At 38.5% G+C, this 16403-nt stretch overlaps 1 protein-coding gene across 1 annotated transcript; it reads left to right on the forward strand.

Moving 5' to 3' along the window:
- The first annotated feature begins 683 nt into the window (after positions 1–683).
- si:ch211-178n15.1 lies at positions 684–13727 on the forward strand. Its single transcript, XM_044133815.1, has 3 exons — positions 684–2376; positions 7743–8396; positions 13194–13727. Exons 1-2 carry the CDS (start codon positions 1414–1416, stop codon positions 8289–8291), a joined length of 1512 nt encoding a protein of 503 aa, XP_043989750.1. The 5' UTR covers positions 684–1413; the 3' UTR covers positions 8292–8396; positions 13194–13727.
- The last annotated feature ends 2676 nt before the right edge of the window (positions 13728–16403 follow it).

The following is a 16403-nucleotide window of genomic DNA, read 5'->3' on the forward strand; positions in this document are numbered from 1 at the left end:
AACCAAACCACTACAAGATCAGGTGTGAAGACAACCTAAATGCTTAAAGCTCCTAGAACAGGGGTGGGCACTCCTGGTCCTCGAGGGCTGGTGTCCTGCAACTCTGAGATGTCTCCCTGGTCCAACATACCTGAATCCAACAGCTGAATCACCTCCCAAGAGCAGTCAGGTTCTCCAGAATCCTGCTAATGACCTCATTATTTGACTCAGGTGTGTTGAAGTAGAGATACATCTAAAAGTTGCAGGACACTGGACCTCGAGGACCAGGCGTGACCACTGCTGCCCTAGAGACATACTCCAAACTGCAGTTCTGTTCACATGTTCGCTGCTTCTGTTGGCTTGTCACATAACATGTCAATAAAATACGTAATATTCTGTGGTTGTGAATTGAGAAAGTCTGAAGCGAATGAAAACCTTTGCATAGGACCGTGTCTGTAGACTGAAGTTTTTTCAGCTGTTGCGTTGAACAACATCTATTGAATGGAGAGAACAAAAAATATATATGTGGGAGAAATCTGAGGATGAGAATAATGAAAAATTGTTGTCCCTGACTACGTCTCTTGACTCAGATTGCTGTCTGCTCCCTTGTCTGTGTATGTTTGAAACTCCACCTCCCAGAGCGGTCCTCTCCAAACCCCTCCCCTCCACTTTTCTCTCAGTCTCTGGCTGAGGAATCCCAGGCAGCGTTTAATTGCAGAGTGCAAAGGCTTTTAGTTGGGCTAATGAGCTCAGCACCGGAGCTGAGGCGCTTCCACGCACCCTCTGAGAGAGCAAAACACCACATGGAGTCCTTCACCAGACGAGCCTCACACGGCAGCTGGATTTCAGGTGGAGCGGAGAGAAGGGATTCTCCAATAATCCAGGTACTATCGACTATGTGAGAGAATATACCAGAGGCAAGAGGCGCTAAGAGGTGGAGAAAAGAGCCAGAGAGGGGAGGGGAGGAGACGGGAAATACTCTGCCAAAGAGAGAGAGAGTGAGACTGGACGCCTGCAGCACCAAATGAGACAGAGCAACGAGGCGGGAGAGGTAGAAAGAGAGACAGAGGGAGGGAGGTGGAGAGGGGCCCCATCCTGGAGAGAGGGCTACAGGGTGACCAAAGAAGAAGGAACGAGAAAAAGTTTGAGGGGGGAAGTACGTAAAGTAACGAAGGTCTGAGGAAAGTGTGCATGGAAGATTAACAGTTACAGAAGAAAAGAAAAGGGGAAACAACAGACAGGAAGGAAGGGGAGGGAGGAAGGAGTCTTGGGTTGAGAGCTGAAGAAAAAAAAGAAAGACAAAAGTTTTCTTGTGGGAAGACGTAGATGAGAAAAACAGCAAGCAAATGACTGGGCTGGAGTGAGCTCGTATGGAAAGGAAAGCAGTCATTTTTTTAAGGCGTTTTCTTCTCAAGTCTACTGCCCACTTCGGACATGTACACAGAAGGCTCCGACACGACGGGACACCACCGATTTCTGAACTACAGCAACAGTAACAGCCCCTGCTCCTGCCGGCACTGCATATACTATGACCAGCTGCATGGGCATCAGCAAGCCAGACAAATGGACCCGTCATTGCACGGCTGCTGGAGAGACATCCAGGCTCCTCGGGGTAAAGATGGAGGAGGCAGAGATTTCCTGGTGGACAGAGTTGAAAGAAGCGGTCATTTCAGCCCACAGAGGAGGCCTGTGTTTGCAGGGCCGAGCCCTTGGAGTCAGTCGGACGACTTGAGTCAATCCTGCCCCTGGGAGTTGAACCCTGCCCAGTGGGGCGACCCGACGGAGCCTGGGGTGAGACACTACTCATTTGTGAGAGAACAGTGTGGCTGTGTGGCAGGCGGTGACAGAGCACGCCCCTTCCACTCTGGGATTCCCCACCCTCTCCCTCATCTTCAGGTCAAAGGTCAAGGGTACAGACGAAGGCGGACTGTCAGGTACATATCGGTGGATGAGGAAGAAGGCTGTGCGTGTGCTCCTAATGGCTATCATTTGGAGCCGCACCATCCCCAGTCAGGTCATTCGCACTTGACAAATGGCCACTGTGGACCGAGGCGTGTGGTCTTTAAGGGAGAGGAGGAAAGAGATGGCTATCTGGTCCAGGGCAGGCCAAAGGGTGGATCAGAGGACCACTTTAACGGCTACGCTGAGTCTGATAAGGGCTTCTTTCCGACTGAAGTCCCTCAGAAGCACTTGAGCCAAAGGAGACATAGGGGATCTGACATCACCTGCTCGGAAACCTCCAAAACAACCACCAACAATGATCTCCACAGTGAAGATTCAGAAGTGATGAGACAAAAGGGGCGGCAGGACTTGGTGAGGGATCAAATCCGACAAGTCGTAGCAGATCTGGAGGACGTGTTGGGGGGTCTGAAGCAAGTTCACGTGGAGATGAAAGAGGTAGGAAGGTCTGTAATTAAAGATGCTTAATCCTCTGGGCGTACCTCAGGTGTCCAATCATGAAAGACTGCATCGGCTGCAGATGCCTCAGCCTTTTATCAATTCTCTCCTAGCTACAGTGACATTTAGAGTGATTATCACAAAGCTCAGATCCTGGACAAAAATTAGCATTTTGACACAAGTCATGTGTGTGTACATGTGCACTCGTCATAGCATGTGTGTGAGTGTGTCAACATGCTGATTGCATTGTTTGTGAGTCAGTCATCGTCTCTCACCAAAGACGTGATTGAGAACAATTTGCACTGACCTTTAGCAGACCGCCGATGTAACCGGCAGCGTTGCGGCCAACACATTACAAAGCCCAGAGATATAGACTCTTACTAAATCATGCAGCATTCATTGTGTACGCAGCTGTAAATGAGCCCTGATTTGGAGCCAAATGCCTGGTGTTGTTGCTCAATAAAAAAAACTGAGTCACATGAACACAAAATAGATGAAAAAATGTTTAATTTAAGCCAGTAGTTCATAATTTGTATTAATGTTTATACAAATATTCCAATTTAGCAGTGGTGAAATAATTATCGATTGCTAATAAAAGCTTAAAAGTCCTCAATCTTCAGGTTTGGCTTTAAGACAGCATATTATTAGGCGTTATATAACACTTCATAATATTGTTAAATAATTTTTTTTTAAAAAGTTCTTTTTTTTCTTACATGAGCTAAAAAACAAAAATTTATGTGAAGCAATCAGAGCCAAACCAACAGTGCTAAAGCAAAAAATCCTGCCAAGGTTTCTGGTCTGGTCAGTAATTCCTTAATATTTATGAAAAAGTGCTTGCTATTATAATGTGTCAGGGGAACCAGTCCTGGGAAAAATGCCATGGGATTATTTCACTTATAAATAGAACTTATTTGATCCATTTTAAGGAATTATTGATGTAAAATAAGCTCCTACCTCTTGCTGAAAAGTTACATGTAAGTTATTTTTGTCTTATTTCATTTACAAGATATCTGCTCCAGAAACTAGACAGAGAAAAAAAAACTTGGTAAGATTTTGTGCTTTTGCAGTGAAAGCAAAATACACAACTTTCAAACAGTTGAGTTTTGACAATTAAAAAGAGACATCATTGGTGTATTGATAATGGTAACTGGAAGTGGGGCCCCAAATTAAACTTTATTTTTGACCAGTTTACTGTTTTATCTGCAGCAGACAGAAACCCCTGTGGTCAGAGTTTGAAAAAATAGGAAAACCTTTTCGCATAAGAGTAATGCTCATGGCAAGTTGGCCTTAAGCAAGAAAATAATCCTTTATAAATATGATTTTAGGCATTGAAAACATCCTCAACTCAATAGGTTCACATGTGGTTCACCCCAGTGTATCACAAGCCTGGCAGGCCACCGGGCTTTTCTTGTGCCCCCACCAGGCTAAGCATTGCTTATTTTTTAAAGATTTTTTAAAATGTTTGCATTTTTTTAAAGATATTATAGTTTGTGTTCAGGTATTAATCTTCCAATCTTTTAATAACACATAATTATCAAGTGATATTTTCAAATTTCCTGTAAACTTTAAGCATCTTTTAACTCAAAAAGACGACGAAGCACTGAATGAATGACTCCCCTAATATGCAACTCCCAGTTTTCTGGGGGAAACCTGTTCAAGCAAGCACTGCATTAGCTGTTTGTTGTTGGGGAGAATTGCTCAGTTTGGCCGCGTTTTCTCAACCGGGGGTCAGTGTTATTTCAAAAACAACTGCTAGATAGTAAAAGGAAGCGATAGCAAAGCAGAAAATAACTTTGCTCTTCTGTGGACATGGGAATAAACAAAGGAAAATAAACACAGAATCTACTGGTGGTTACAGAGACGCCAACAGAACAACAGAACAGAGGTAGAAAGTGACAGTGCTAATGTGAAGACTCCAGAGAGAAAAAGTCTCCCTGCTGCATTTTGGTGCCACTTTATTCTAGCTGCAAATGCTGAAATGAGTGGAATGAATCAAGGACACAGCTTCATTTCATCTCCAGAGGGGATGCCAGTGCGCTGTAGTCAGTCTGTATCCTATATCAAGCAGAGATCAAACCCTCTTAAATCCTCCTAAAGCCATTTTTCATATTTCAAAGATAAATGCACAAAAAAGGCAAAAACAAAAACAACCCAACACCGTAGGGGCCGGATCAAAACATTTACTCCTCGGTTTTAGTGACGAGTACAACCAGCAGTCAGCACAGGTAGTTTGTGTGCCAACATGTTGCCATTTTGTTTGTTTCTATGCTTCTATTTCACACACATCTGTATAATTAAGCCATTGCTTATAAGTTGATTTGTCATATTATTGAGACAAATAAACATAAAAATCAGACTTTCATCCCTAATTCATTCACATATCTTTCTAATCCCAGTTTCAGCATGCTAGATAATGCAAACATAGGATTTGATCAGTGATCAAATTCAAATAACTGAGCAACCTCTTGCTAGTTGATAACTTTTATTGAAGTTATATAATCTTTTTCTTCATAGTAGATGATCGCAAATTACCTCAAAAGATTGTTTCTGCTGGTACGAATTGATTTGAGACTGGCACAAAATCATGTTTTGTGTATTTTTAGAAGACAGGTCCTTTTGTAGCAAGGAAAGTCATAATCAATATGATTAAACCTGCAACAAAGAGATACAAAGGAACAGCAATTAAATGAAATAGAGATTTAAAATGACCAAATTCAGCATTTCTTTCTTTTTCTAAGGAGAATATTTTTTAGTTGTTTTGGTTAAGCTGTAATAAAGACACCATTTCGGATGAGCTGCTAACTTTACTCTGGATTTTTAAATTGTTAATTCTGATTCAGAGTGCTACGACTTCTGTTAATTAGCAGGTAACATAATGGCTACTAATATCAATACTACGGATAAGAAGCTTTCCAGAAATTACTGAAAGTCTATAATATGTCTTTCTTTTCTAATTAATAGTGCATAATTACAAAATGCACATAGAAGTCTAAGAACATGACACTTTCCTTAAGCTTTAGCGATTTAACAGGTTGGTTGTTGTTAAACATTATCTCTCAAAACAGGAAAATCATCTGTTGTACAGAAACTGGTTGCATCCCAGTTTAGAGCAGAAATATTTACTTGGATAAAAAAAAGAAGCTGTTTGCGTAGCCCTAGCATATTTAAAAAAGAAGCAATGACAAAAAAAAAAAAAATGCTTTAAGGCCGATTTTATTTCACACCTACTTCACAAATCCCTGCTTCAAAAACAATTCAAGACATCCCTTCTAAATGCATCTTATTTTTGAAATTTTTGTAACTTAAGTGTCTTTAAAAAATCTGTAGTTAAACACAAACGAGTCTAGATATAATTTAAATTATATAAATCTGTCATCATGTTGAGCAAAATCCAGAATGAAACTTCAGAAAGGAGAATGTTAATAATGGTACATGATTATGTATTTAATCATAATCTGACAGTATATTTTGAATTAAATGAAATTTAGTGCATTTCATTGGGATTTTTCTAAAATAGACCAAAACAAAGTAATGCATATTTGTAAAATGGAAGAATAAATTTTTTAATAATGTTTGCGAAGGAAAAGGTGGAGAGCATTTGTTTTCAGTCCTATTCTATAGTTTAACCAGATGCTTTCAAATGTCACATATCTAGAGAAAAGAGTTCAGGTTTGTGTTTAAAATAGTATCATGTTAGAAAAACTAAACTGAACATTTCAGACCTGAATGGCCGTACTCTCAAACAGAGTAATTGACGAGCATTAATCAGAGTTAATTATAAAGTGCTCTGATTAGATGAGAATAAACCATAATTTTCTGGGCTACCCACATTATATGAGGCAAACAGCTAAAACTGTGAGTCATGATGGTGGCAGCGTCGTGCTGTGTGGTAAGATTGACTCAAATCAAGTGGACGAGGCCCAGATAAAAAACTGTTAAAGGCAGCAAAAAAACATCAGACTGGGGTGGTAATTAATCCTAATAAAGACAATAACGATGAAGATACAGACAGAGGTAGAGAAGGATAGCTTAGTCATGCTAGAGCGGCCTAGTCTAAGTCCAGACCCAAACCCAATTGAGAATCTGTAGCAAGATACATCTATATCTTAGTACACTTGAAATAAGACAAAACTAACTTACAAGTAACTTTTCAGTAAGTATTTTTTGATATTGATTTTAAAAAGTAGTAGTTTCACCGGCAGATAATTTTGACTTATGACATTTTTCCTATAAGTGAACTAACGGGCAAGTGGAAATAATACCTTTTAATCAATATTAAGAAATTATTTACTTAAAACAATCTGTATATCTTTCTGAAAAGTTAATTGTAAGCTAGTTTAGTCTTATCTCAAATGCACTAAGATATCTGCAGTAGAAATTAGACCAAAAATACTTGGTAAAACTGCAGTGTGGACAAGAACTTCAGTTTTAGATGCAACAAACAGAGAAACTTCTAGAAAGCATTAGGTCAGCGTGGGGATTAAAAATATTTGTAAAAATATTTTTTGTTTTAAGTACTACTTTCTGTTGGGCTATCGTTTAGATTAAAATAGATTTGTAGGTAAGAGTTCACAAAGAATGGATACTTTTCTAAAAAGTTGTATTTATTAACCAAAAGCTGTTAAACTGGACTTATTATACAAAATTAACCTTTTTCAAATGTTTTTATTTCCATTTGAGTTTCTACCAATTCTTAAAACAACCCAAACGCATAAAAAAGACACCCAGCAGTTTTTTGTTTGGCAATAAGTTAATGTTTATAGATGTCTGGAAAATGAGCTGTTTCACAAACAATCAATGGGCACTGCGCTGTTACCTAGCAACCCCGGTGAATTCCAGCCTGTTACCTAGCAACCCAAGCTGAACTCTAGCACTTTTGGTGAGCTGGTTTTACCGCTGTACAATGGCTGCTGGAAACATACTTGACTTACCATCCAGAAACTACTTGCTGTATTCTTGTTGGTTGTGCAGAAGTCTCCGCTTCTGCTTTTCAAAGATGTATGGCTGTAGAATTGCGCATATATTTGCAGCCATTTTCAGTTACAAGTTAAACATTGAGTTGGGGCGGGGGAGGGGCGTAGTCAGGAGCAGCTTATTTGGATTTAGAGTGACAAGCTCAAAGGAGCTCAAAATAGGCAGAACTGATCAGACTGAAATCTCATTATCTAGGAGCCATTTTGTGCAAAAATGTATGGAATGCGTTTTGTTCAGCCTATAGAGCTATCATAACTTGTTCAAGGAATCATAATGGGTCACTTTTAAAAACATGTAGAGAACGTTTGTAAAGAATTGTGACTCATAAATTCAGTGGTATTTTAAATTGCTCTGCAGTTTGGTAATAACCACCTCCTCTATTATCATTCAAGGTGGTTGAGCAGATTGATCGCCTCACAGCAAATATCGACCTCAGCGAAGAGGAGCCGTGCATCACTCTGGAGTCATCCAATAACCTTCACAATTCAGCGTCTTCAGGGGACTTCAGGTTATCCCCTCTACCTGCTCGCAAGCCCGCTGCGGTCATGGTATCGTCGCACGGTGCTGACAAAGACCACGTTGTATTCAGAACCAACTCCGTCTCTCCCGTCCACATGGCGTCCGTCGTCAAAACGAGCCACTTCACCCCACCCAGTCTCCAGAAAGGCGTCAGTCACAAAAAGCCCAGCGCAAATGGCCACCTGCCTCACCTGAAACTCACAGGAGATTCAAACCACAATGGCCCAATTCGTCCTGAACCCTATCCACAGACCCTTGACCCGACAGTCATCATAGGGAACAGCACTTCCAGTGCAAGAACTCAAAAGCCGCCACCTTACCCTCAAAATGGCCGGTGTGGGAAGGGCCCATATCCGCCACCGAAGCCCATTAGGACCCCTGCCTACCCTGCCAGAGGACGCCAGAGCACCAGCATGGTGTAAAGGAGGCGGGGGGTGGGTGGGTTGGTGGAAGACCCACACTGGCATAGGAGGCCCAGCCATGGAGAGCAGAGCTCAGAAAGGGACAAGGCAGGGGAATAATTCACAGTAAGTCTTTTCTTTTTCTCCCTCTCTCGTCTTTTACAGTGTTGATGTTTCTGTCTGTGCCTGCAGCTGATGACGTTTGCTCTGTTTACTGGCAGGGCAGGGTTCAAAGTCAGTAAATGAATAGCAGCGTTCCATCTCTTTGACAAAAAAAGGAAAAGGAAAACATGTGTGTTTAAATTGTGTGTGTGTGTCTCTGTGTGTGGGCGGCAGAGGAAGGAGAGGGCGTAATATGTCTGCTTTTGTTGATATCACATGATTTCCCGGTCCTCACCACACTGCAAAATGTGTCTGGCCTGGCGAGTGCAACAGGGAATTTATTTCTGAGTTATGTTACACATGTGGTTATAATCAGACAGCAGAGTTGGATGATTTTCTCTCAGGAAGGCAAAATTCCTATTTTAAGACTTTCTCACTTTATTGCTGCAAATTGAAAAAGTATTCACACCTGCTTGACTTTTTTTCACATTTTTCCAAATTACTATCCCAAACCTCAAAGTATTTCATTTGAATTTTGTAGTAGAGTTCAGCTCACAATCGCACATTATTGTGACATGTACTGAAAAGAGAGATGATTTTAACAAATTTATATCTGAAAAGTGTGGTGTGCACATATAGCCAGGTCTTTATAAAAACAAATATCATTACCACATTGTTTAAGAAAATAATATCACGCACACAGGAAGTTTTCATCCACATGAACCCATACAAATCCACCACTGATTATTGTTTTAAACATGCCAGTTTTTATAAATTATCTTTGGAGTTTTTATAAATTATCTTCTTTAATTCTATTAATTTGAGGTCAAAACGCATAAAGATATATTTGATATCTGGCTACGTGTCAATGCTTTGTCGAACTTCCTGCTTACTCTTCATTACAAAATAGCTCAGGCGGAAAGTGTCTTTACATGTTAAATTTGAACTCCTTCAATGTATTTAGATCTGGACTTTGACTAGGCCATTCTACCAGATGAATATTCTGTGATATAAATCAGGGTGCCAACCTTATTTTCCTTTTGGATTGCGTCAACATCTTAAATATGCCCTCAAAGAATCAGTTGATAAAATTGTCTTTTAACAAACCGTTAAAATTTCTCTGCTGTATATGAGTATTTCTCAAAATGTAAACATCTTTTTACACTGATGTTTTTTGATGTAATTTGGTCATGTTCAAATAAAAACTGATTTAAGTGATAAAATATTTAACCACACAACTGTTATCTTAAGCGGGAGATAGAAAAGGGCCACATAAATAGCTGTAGGGGGCCAGATTTAGTCTGCGAGCCTTGAGTTTGACCCCTGTGATCTAAACTAGTCCACAGTTGGTTGTATGTCTGGGTTTAGGGTTAGGGAAAATATTAGCCCCAGTCTCACCCAGATGCATTCATGAGACACCTCAAACCGTGGGATATTGTTTTATAAAATAACTCTGCTTTGAGCTCTTACATGCCATTAGCTTAAACTCACCTCAAATAGTTTGTAGTCATAAAGCTCTGGTTGTCAGTATATCCTTTTTCAACTAGAACAAAGAATCATTCCAGTCTGAACGAGCAGTGATGGTTCAAGATAATGAACCAAAATGAAACTTGGGGTTGCATTCACATCTGGCCCGTTTAGCCCACTTAATTGAACTCTAGTTTGTGTATCTAGAAAGTCCGGTTCATTTGGAGAGGTGTGAATGCGCAGTCAAACTCTAAACCAAAAAGGCGAAATCTGGTTTGCCTAAAAACCTACGTCTCGCTTTGATTAAAGTGAACTTTAGCGTGGTTTGAATGCATATCTGTATGCCAAACGGACTAAAGGCCGCTCCCAAAGCAGAAACAAACTATAGCACAGGGAATTATGGGTAAATACAACCAAAACAAATGCACCAGTCTAGCGCTACCACTGAGAGAAATGGTTGCCCTTGATTTTATTTACACAAATTAGTGTAAAGATATTTGATACAAATGGGCAACATTTTTAGATTTTAAAATACAGAAAAATAAAAGTAAAACCCTGTGACAGACTTTTTAATGGTCTGTCACATAAAACTACATGAAGGTTTGTTGTTCTAATGGGATATTAAGTGAAAATGTTCAAGTGGTACAAATATTCAAGTAAAAAGTTCAAACAGGTTGCCTTGTGTTTCTTATGTTTTTCCTAATTAGTTTGAATCTGTTGGGCACGAAGACAGAAACATGGACAGAGCAGGCATCTTTTTCTAGCAGTCGCCACTTTCAGGAAAATAAGCTTTAACAGGAATTGTGTTTTTCTGTTTACAAAGGAAAACCCCAAACTTGCTTCACACTCCTCTCGTGACACAAAAGGAAGGATTGGTATATTTACTGCGTGACTCAGAATTGGGCAAAAGTCGGGGAATTTAGTTTCTTTTTCTGTCACTTTCTCATTTGGTTTTACTGAATGTGAACGTTGTTGCCAAGTGTTTTCATACCAAAGGTGAAAACTTGACTTCAATTTCAAGTATAAGTCTTTAAAAAAAATGATTTTTTAAATTTTTTTTTTTTTCAGTTTCTAACCCATGTGGGTCTACCTTTACTAATGCTGCCCCAGACTGAGGTGCATGCTTCTGTACTTCCCTCTTGTGAAGAATATCTGTAACTGCAATCTATTTTTCTGGCTTCTGCAAACTGCAGGAGTCTGGTTTTAATCACTAAACTCCTTCAGCCATGTGACAGAGCAAAGTAAGTCAAACTCTTCGTACGTCTGAGAGGTCGTTATAAACATAAAACCTGGAGCTCTGGGTTTTATTCGTTCAAGGTTACAGACTCAAGCTGGAGCTTTACAATCTTTCAGCTTTTCTTGAGTTTTACATATTTAAATAACACCAGATCCCCTGTTTATTGCTCTCCTTTCGTCACCAAAGCGTCTCTAAACCCTCCCTGCTGTTGCTTTGCAAGCATGAATCATCTAAATTAATCACCCAAAGCAGGTTCAATGTTAAAGCGACTAGTGCATTGCTAAGCAACTGAGCTCTGCACAGCAAGTTGTCTCTTGATTCCCTTTTCTTTATTGTTAAATAAAGAATTTCCATTAGAGTCCTTTGTGTGATTGCCAGCCTCCGAGTGGGCATCAAAGAAACAGAAATAAATTAATTCATTTAAAAATGGTCCTAACCCTAATTTGCAAAAATGTCTTAAATAATTTAAGATTTATATGTTATCTTACATGTTAGATGCTATTTGTACTTTGAAATCATACTTTTTTGTCGGGGTAATAGGAATTACTGTCATTTCCCTCAGTTTACCCACCTGGTGAGGCTTTTAAAATCACAATAATCGGATTTAAACTCTTCAGGTCCACTCTCCGACTTGAGTTACCAGCAAAAGCAAAACTAAATTTGAAAACAAATTTGCTAATATCATAATAGATTCTTGGCTAAATGCATCATTTATAAATAGAATGGTAATTAAAATGAATAAATTGAGTTTTGTTAACGTTAAATGAGTGTGACAATCTGTTTTTTAAATTGTCAAAACATTTTTTTTATTGTTTGGTTTTTACAGTGCTCTGTAAAAATATTCACACCCTCTGAACATTTTCAGATATTTAAACCACAAACTTTGCTTTATTTTATTAGGATTTTATATGATAACACACAGTGGTGTGTCCCTGAGAAACAGAAGGAAATTGACTCATGATTTACAAATATTTTTGGAATTGTATTTAGCTTTTCTTACAGAATCGTCTTTTGTTGACATTACATCTGCATTTGTGTAGGTGTAATATCTACCCAAATTAAATCTCTAATTTCTAGTTGAAATTTCAACTAGAAACTTAAATTTGTTAAGTTTTTTTATTTTTTTTTTGCAAAACGACTACCTCAGTCACATTGGAGAGTATCTGTGAATCTCACTGTTTAAGTCTTCCTAAAGGGTCTTTATTTATGTTTGGACTTTGACTAGGCCATTCAAATATAATGATCTGAACTATTTAATTGGGATAGCTCAGATCAATGAATCCTACAGTCCCCTCACAAAGTTTAATTTTGGGCTCAAGTCAAGCTATTGTTTACATTTTTTCAATAAAAAGTTGATTCTGCACTCTGAGAAACACTTAAAGCTGTCATCAGATTTAAGCAAAATATATTTAAATTTCTGGTTTTAACATGATAAGATCTGATAAAGTTCAAGGCTTGTGAATTATTTTGCAAAACACTTAAAAATAATTCAAATTCAATGCAAATGGGCTTTTTGAAATGATAACATGGATTGTTTTACAATGTTTTAAACATTTATGCTGTCAGGAATCTAAATGTGCTATATGTTGTCAGATTAAAATAATTTTTCATATCACACTGAGTAAAATTCCTGCCTTTGGCAATCAATTTTGAAGATGTTCTTACATATTTCATGCTGTTTGCAGCCAACAGTGTGAGAAAAAAAATCTTTTGTGCATCAGTCATGACCAGAAGGTTAATTTGATTTGCAAATGAAAAGATGTGAAGTCAGCATCTCATGTTTCTCACATTTGTCCTTGCAAAAGGTGCAAAACTTGCCGCGGCTTTCATAAAATCAGAAAGAGCAAATGCACAAACTTTTGACAAGTTTGACAAAAACCTGAGTCACAGCAAGCCGACGTGACTCACAACGACACACAGAGTCTCCCTTTCAGTAAAAGGCTGAGTGGTTTTGCCACTGAATGATGTTTCTGGAAAAACCTTGAAAAAAGCACAGATTGTGAATAAAACTGTTTGAACGCAGAGTTTGAGCTTTTTGAGCCACTGCTAAGCTCTCAATTTAAACTGTTTGTTCTGACATTCTTGATTTCTTGGTGTGTTTTTTTTTTTTTTGGTAGATGCTGCTGAAACAAGCTGGTGGAAATGGAGCACGGCCTGAAGGTGGAGATGTTTTCACAGAGAAAAACTCCCCCGAAGTCGAGAGTTGACCTAATGCTGTCGCATGAGAGCAAGAGGCTCTCAAATCTCTCTCAAAAATTTACCTGGAGACGTGTAGCTAGAACAAACAGTAATTAAACGCTAAACATCCATCAACTGAAACAAAAAGATGTATTTTTTTCATGATAGAATTTATTTATTTTTACTGTTTTCATCCCCAAAGATCTATTTTTAATGCAGTTTCCAGTAAGGATGTTGCTAGAAACAGAGTGTACTATATAAAAAAAAGATATCATCTATAAAGCTATTTTCTTACATGAGACTGTTTTTCTTTCTGCTACAAGAATTTGAAGAGTAGAGACTGAATTGCAATAAAAGGAGATTTCCTGCACTTTTTCCACACAAATCAGACATCTCACTTAGTTTAGAAATACATAATTGATTATTGAATGTATCATGTTTGCAAATCAAATAAACAGATGGCACCAGCATTACATCACACCCGTGTGTGAGACGTTCTTAATATGTCCTCTGAAGGAGGAGTACTTTTGCTCAAACTGCTGAAAAACTTCTTCCTCATCGGTGGTGTGTGGTCCGGGAACAGCTGACCCGTCATTGGTCTCGCCGTTTGTTTAAATCTTGTCTGAGAATTTCACCACCCTCTCTATTCGACCTGCTGCTGCTGTCGGAGCGCGCCGCCTCCAGTGAAGTACAACCACAGTTGGTCTGTTTAAAAAATGCCCTGCCCCTTTAAGGACCTCTTTGTGGCACCAAGAGATGCAGCGACAGATGGATCTGTTTACTGTCAGGTCCATTTGATTATCGTCAACTGTGAATAATTGTGTTGTAGCTAAATCTGAGGCAAAGTTGCAGTTAGCATGATGAGGTCACTTGTCAACATCCATAATTAAAAATTTAGCTATAAACTTAGAAAGAAAACATATAGTATACTCTAAACTTACTGAAAAATATATCCTAAATCAATAAATAGTTTACTGCTGTAGCATAATTTCACAATGAACAACTTTTAGTTTTATTTAGTAGGTATAATAAAGGGTGTGTCCAGATTTTTTTTAATGTCAGGCAGGGGCATAAACTGTAGAAATGTGGCACTCTAAAATAGCCAATTTCATCTAAATGCACTGAAGTTTATACTAAAATGAACAGTTGGCCAGAACTTGAATAACAGAACTATTTATTTACCAAAACAAAAAGCATATGAACATTATAAAGTACATTTGTTTGTTACAAGCTAATTTTACCAGTCACGTGATTGGCCCGTTTAGCTTAGCTTAACTGTATACAGCTCTACTATCTGTTTAGCACAGTTATGCTAACTCTATGCAATTTAACAATTATAAACGAAAAATTGCAAACAACTCGAAGGTTTTTTGTGCAGTAGTCTAATTCTGCTTTTTTTAGCTTTTTCTTTTTAAACATCATATTTATCAACCTGCCGACGGGACTAGAGAAAAACATAATCCACTTTGGCCATAAACTGATTATGTACATGTAAATGTTAATATATAATGTCCCATTTTTAAAACTTGAAACAGTCAACAAAAAGAAAACAGCAAAAGGATCAGGATCCACATTAAGTGTGGACAAAACTCTAATCTACGTACGATATATTAACACACTGTTGGGGCTGGCCAATCGTATTTTAAAAGTAGCAAGTGGCCCCTCCCCTAACCTCTATGACCACGCCCCGACACCAGTGGCCACGCCCCCAACCTGTGTGGCCACATCCCTGGCCTTTTTGGGGGTGGAAAAGGCATTTCTGTGCTTAAATTTTCAGAGCTACATGTGAATAAGCCTCAAAATATCTGGAATAAGCCTGAAAAATGACTGATTAAGACTCTTTAAAAGATTATCATATTAAAATTGTTACTCAGAACTTTTTCACAGTCCTTCTTTCATGCTTTCAGTTAGGGTCCAGTACTCAGTACAAATAATTACCCAATATAACGAGGTCAACACATTCTTTTATAGACCCCGTTTTATTTTGAAAAGTCATATTTTCTGCTCAGAGACATTTGATACACTAATAAAAAGTTAAACAAAAAGAAAAAGCATCGATACATGAAGAAGCAGGGTCTTAGATAATGTCTGGAGCTCCGCAGCCTCTCTGTCTTCAAGAAAGATCATGTCTTGATCTGCTGTCCAAGTCTGAGTCTCCTGGCAATTTGGGGTAATGAATCTTGTGAGACGGAGCATAGACGTTGCTTTTTTTGTAAATACTGGTGGAATGAACCAAAGAGACTCAAACCAAGAATGTAGGTATTTTCTTATTCACTCATGAAACAACAAATAATATGTGACTCACTGCTTCTTTCTCATCAGCTTAATCTTCACCTTTCTATCAGCAATATTAGATGTTTCCTCATTAAAAGGATCCAAGATTAGTTGAGCATGTTGGCCTAAATATGTTGTATCTTTCCTGCTAAGTAAAAAAATTGTTGTGATACAACAAAGCTCATAATTACTTAAAAAATATATACTTTTTGTTATATTTTTCACCTAAACTCTGCTAGTGCCGGAGCAAAAAATGCTGGGAGATCAGACTGACAGCACTGGAAACTCTTTAAATGCTAACGGAGCTGGACCATTAGACATCAATTACCCAGAATGCATTGCAGCGTGAACAACATGGAGACGTTCCTGTGTCAAATTTATAAAAACTAAACGGCCTGCAGTATTATTACTGCATTGTTTTTACATCTAAAATAAATATTTCTCAAATAAAATTTATTGTTACAACTAATCATGGATCCTTTTAACATTAATAAACTTTATTCTGTCATCTCTTTTCATTTATTAGTATTAGGAGCCGGATCTCAAAAAGAAGGGTTTTCTGTGTTCAAGCAAAGTTTCATTTGTTGCATCAAAACAGCTTTTATGTTGTGGCCACAATCACTAGAAGAGATGAAGAACATGTTGAGTCAAGAGAAGCAGAAATCCCTCCAAATACCACCCAAGCCATGATACCACCCACTTTGAGAGAAAGAAAAACCAAATCCATCACCAGTCCCACTCAAAGATGACTCTACTGTTTTGTCTCTGGCTTTGCTGTTAGAAGTGTGTGTCTGCTTGTTGTGTAAGGACGCCGATGTGAGGAAGTGTGTGTCTGCTCTCCGTTTCCCCTGGGCCGTCGGATGACCTCCAAGCCA

The sequence above is a fragment of the Gambusia affinis genome, linkage group LG12, assembly GCF_019740435.1.
Source record: "Gambusia affinis linkage group LG12, SWU_Gaff_1.0, whole genome shotgun sequence".
Lineage (NCBI taxonomy): Eukaryota > Metazoa > Chordata > Actinopteri > Cyprinodontiformes > Poeciliidae > Gambusia > Gambusia affinis.

Coding starts and splice junctions, on each gene's coding strand:
- si:ch211-178n15.1 (XM_044133815.1), top strand. CDS start 1,414: ATGTACACAGAAGGCTCCGACACGACGGGACACCACCGATTTCTGAAC. Junction 2,377..7,742: donor TTCACGTGGAGATGAAAGAG/GTAGGAAGGTCT, acceptor TTATCATTCAAG/GTGGTTGAGCAGATTGATCG.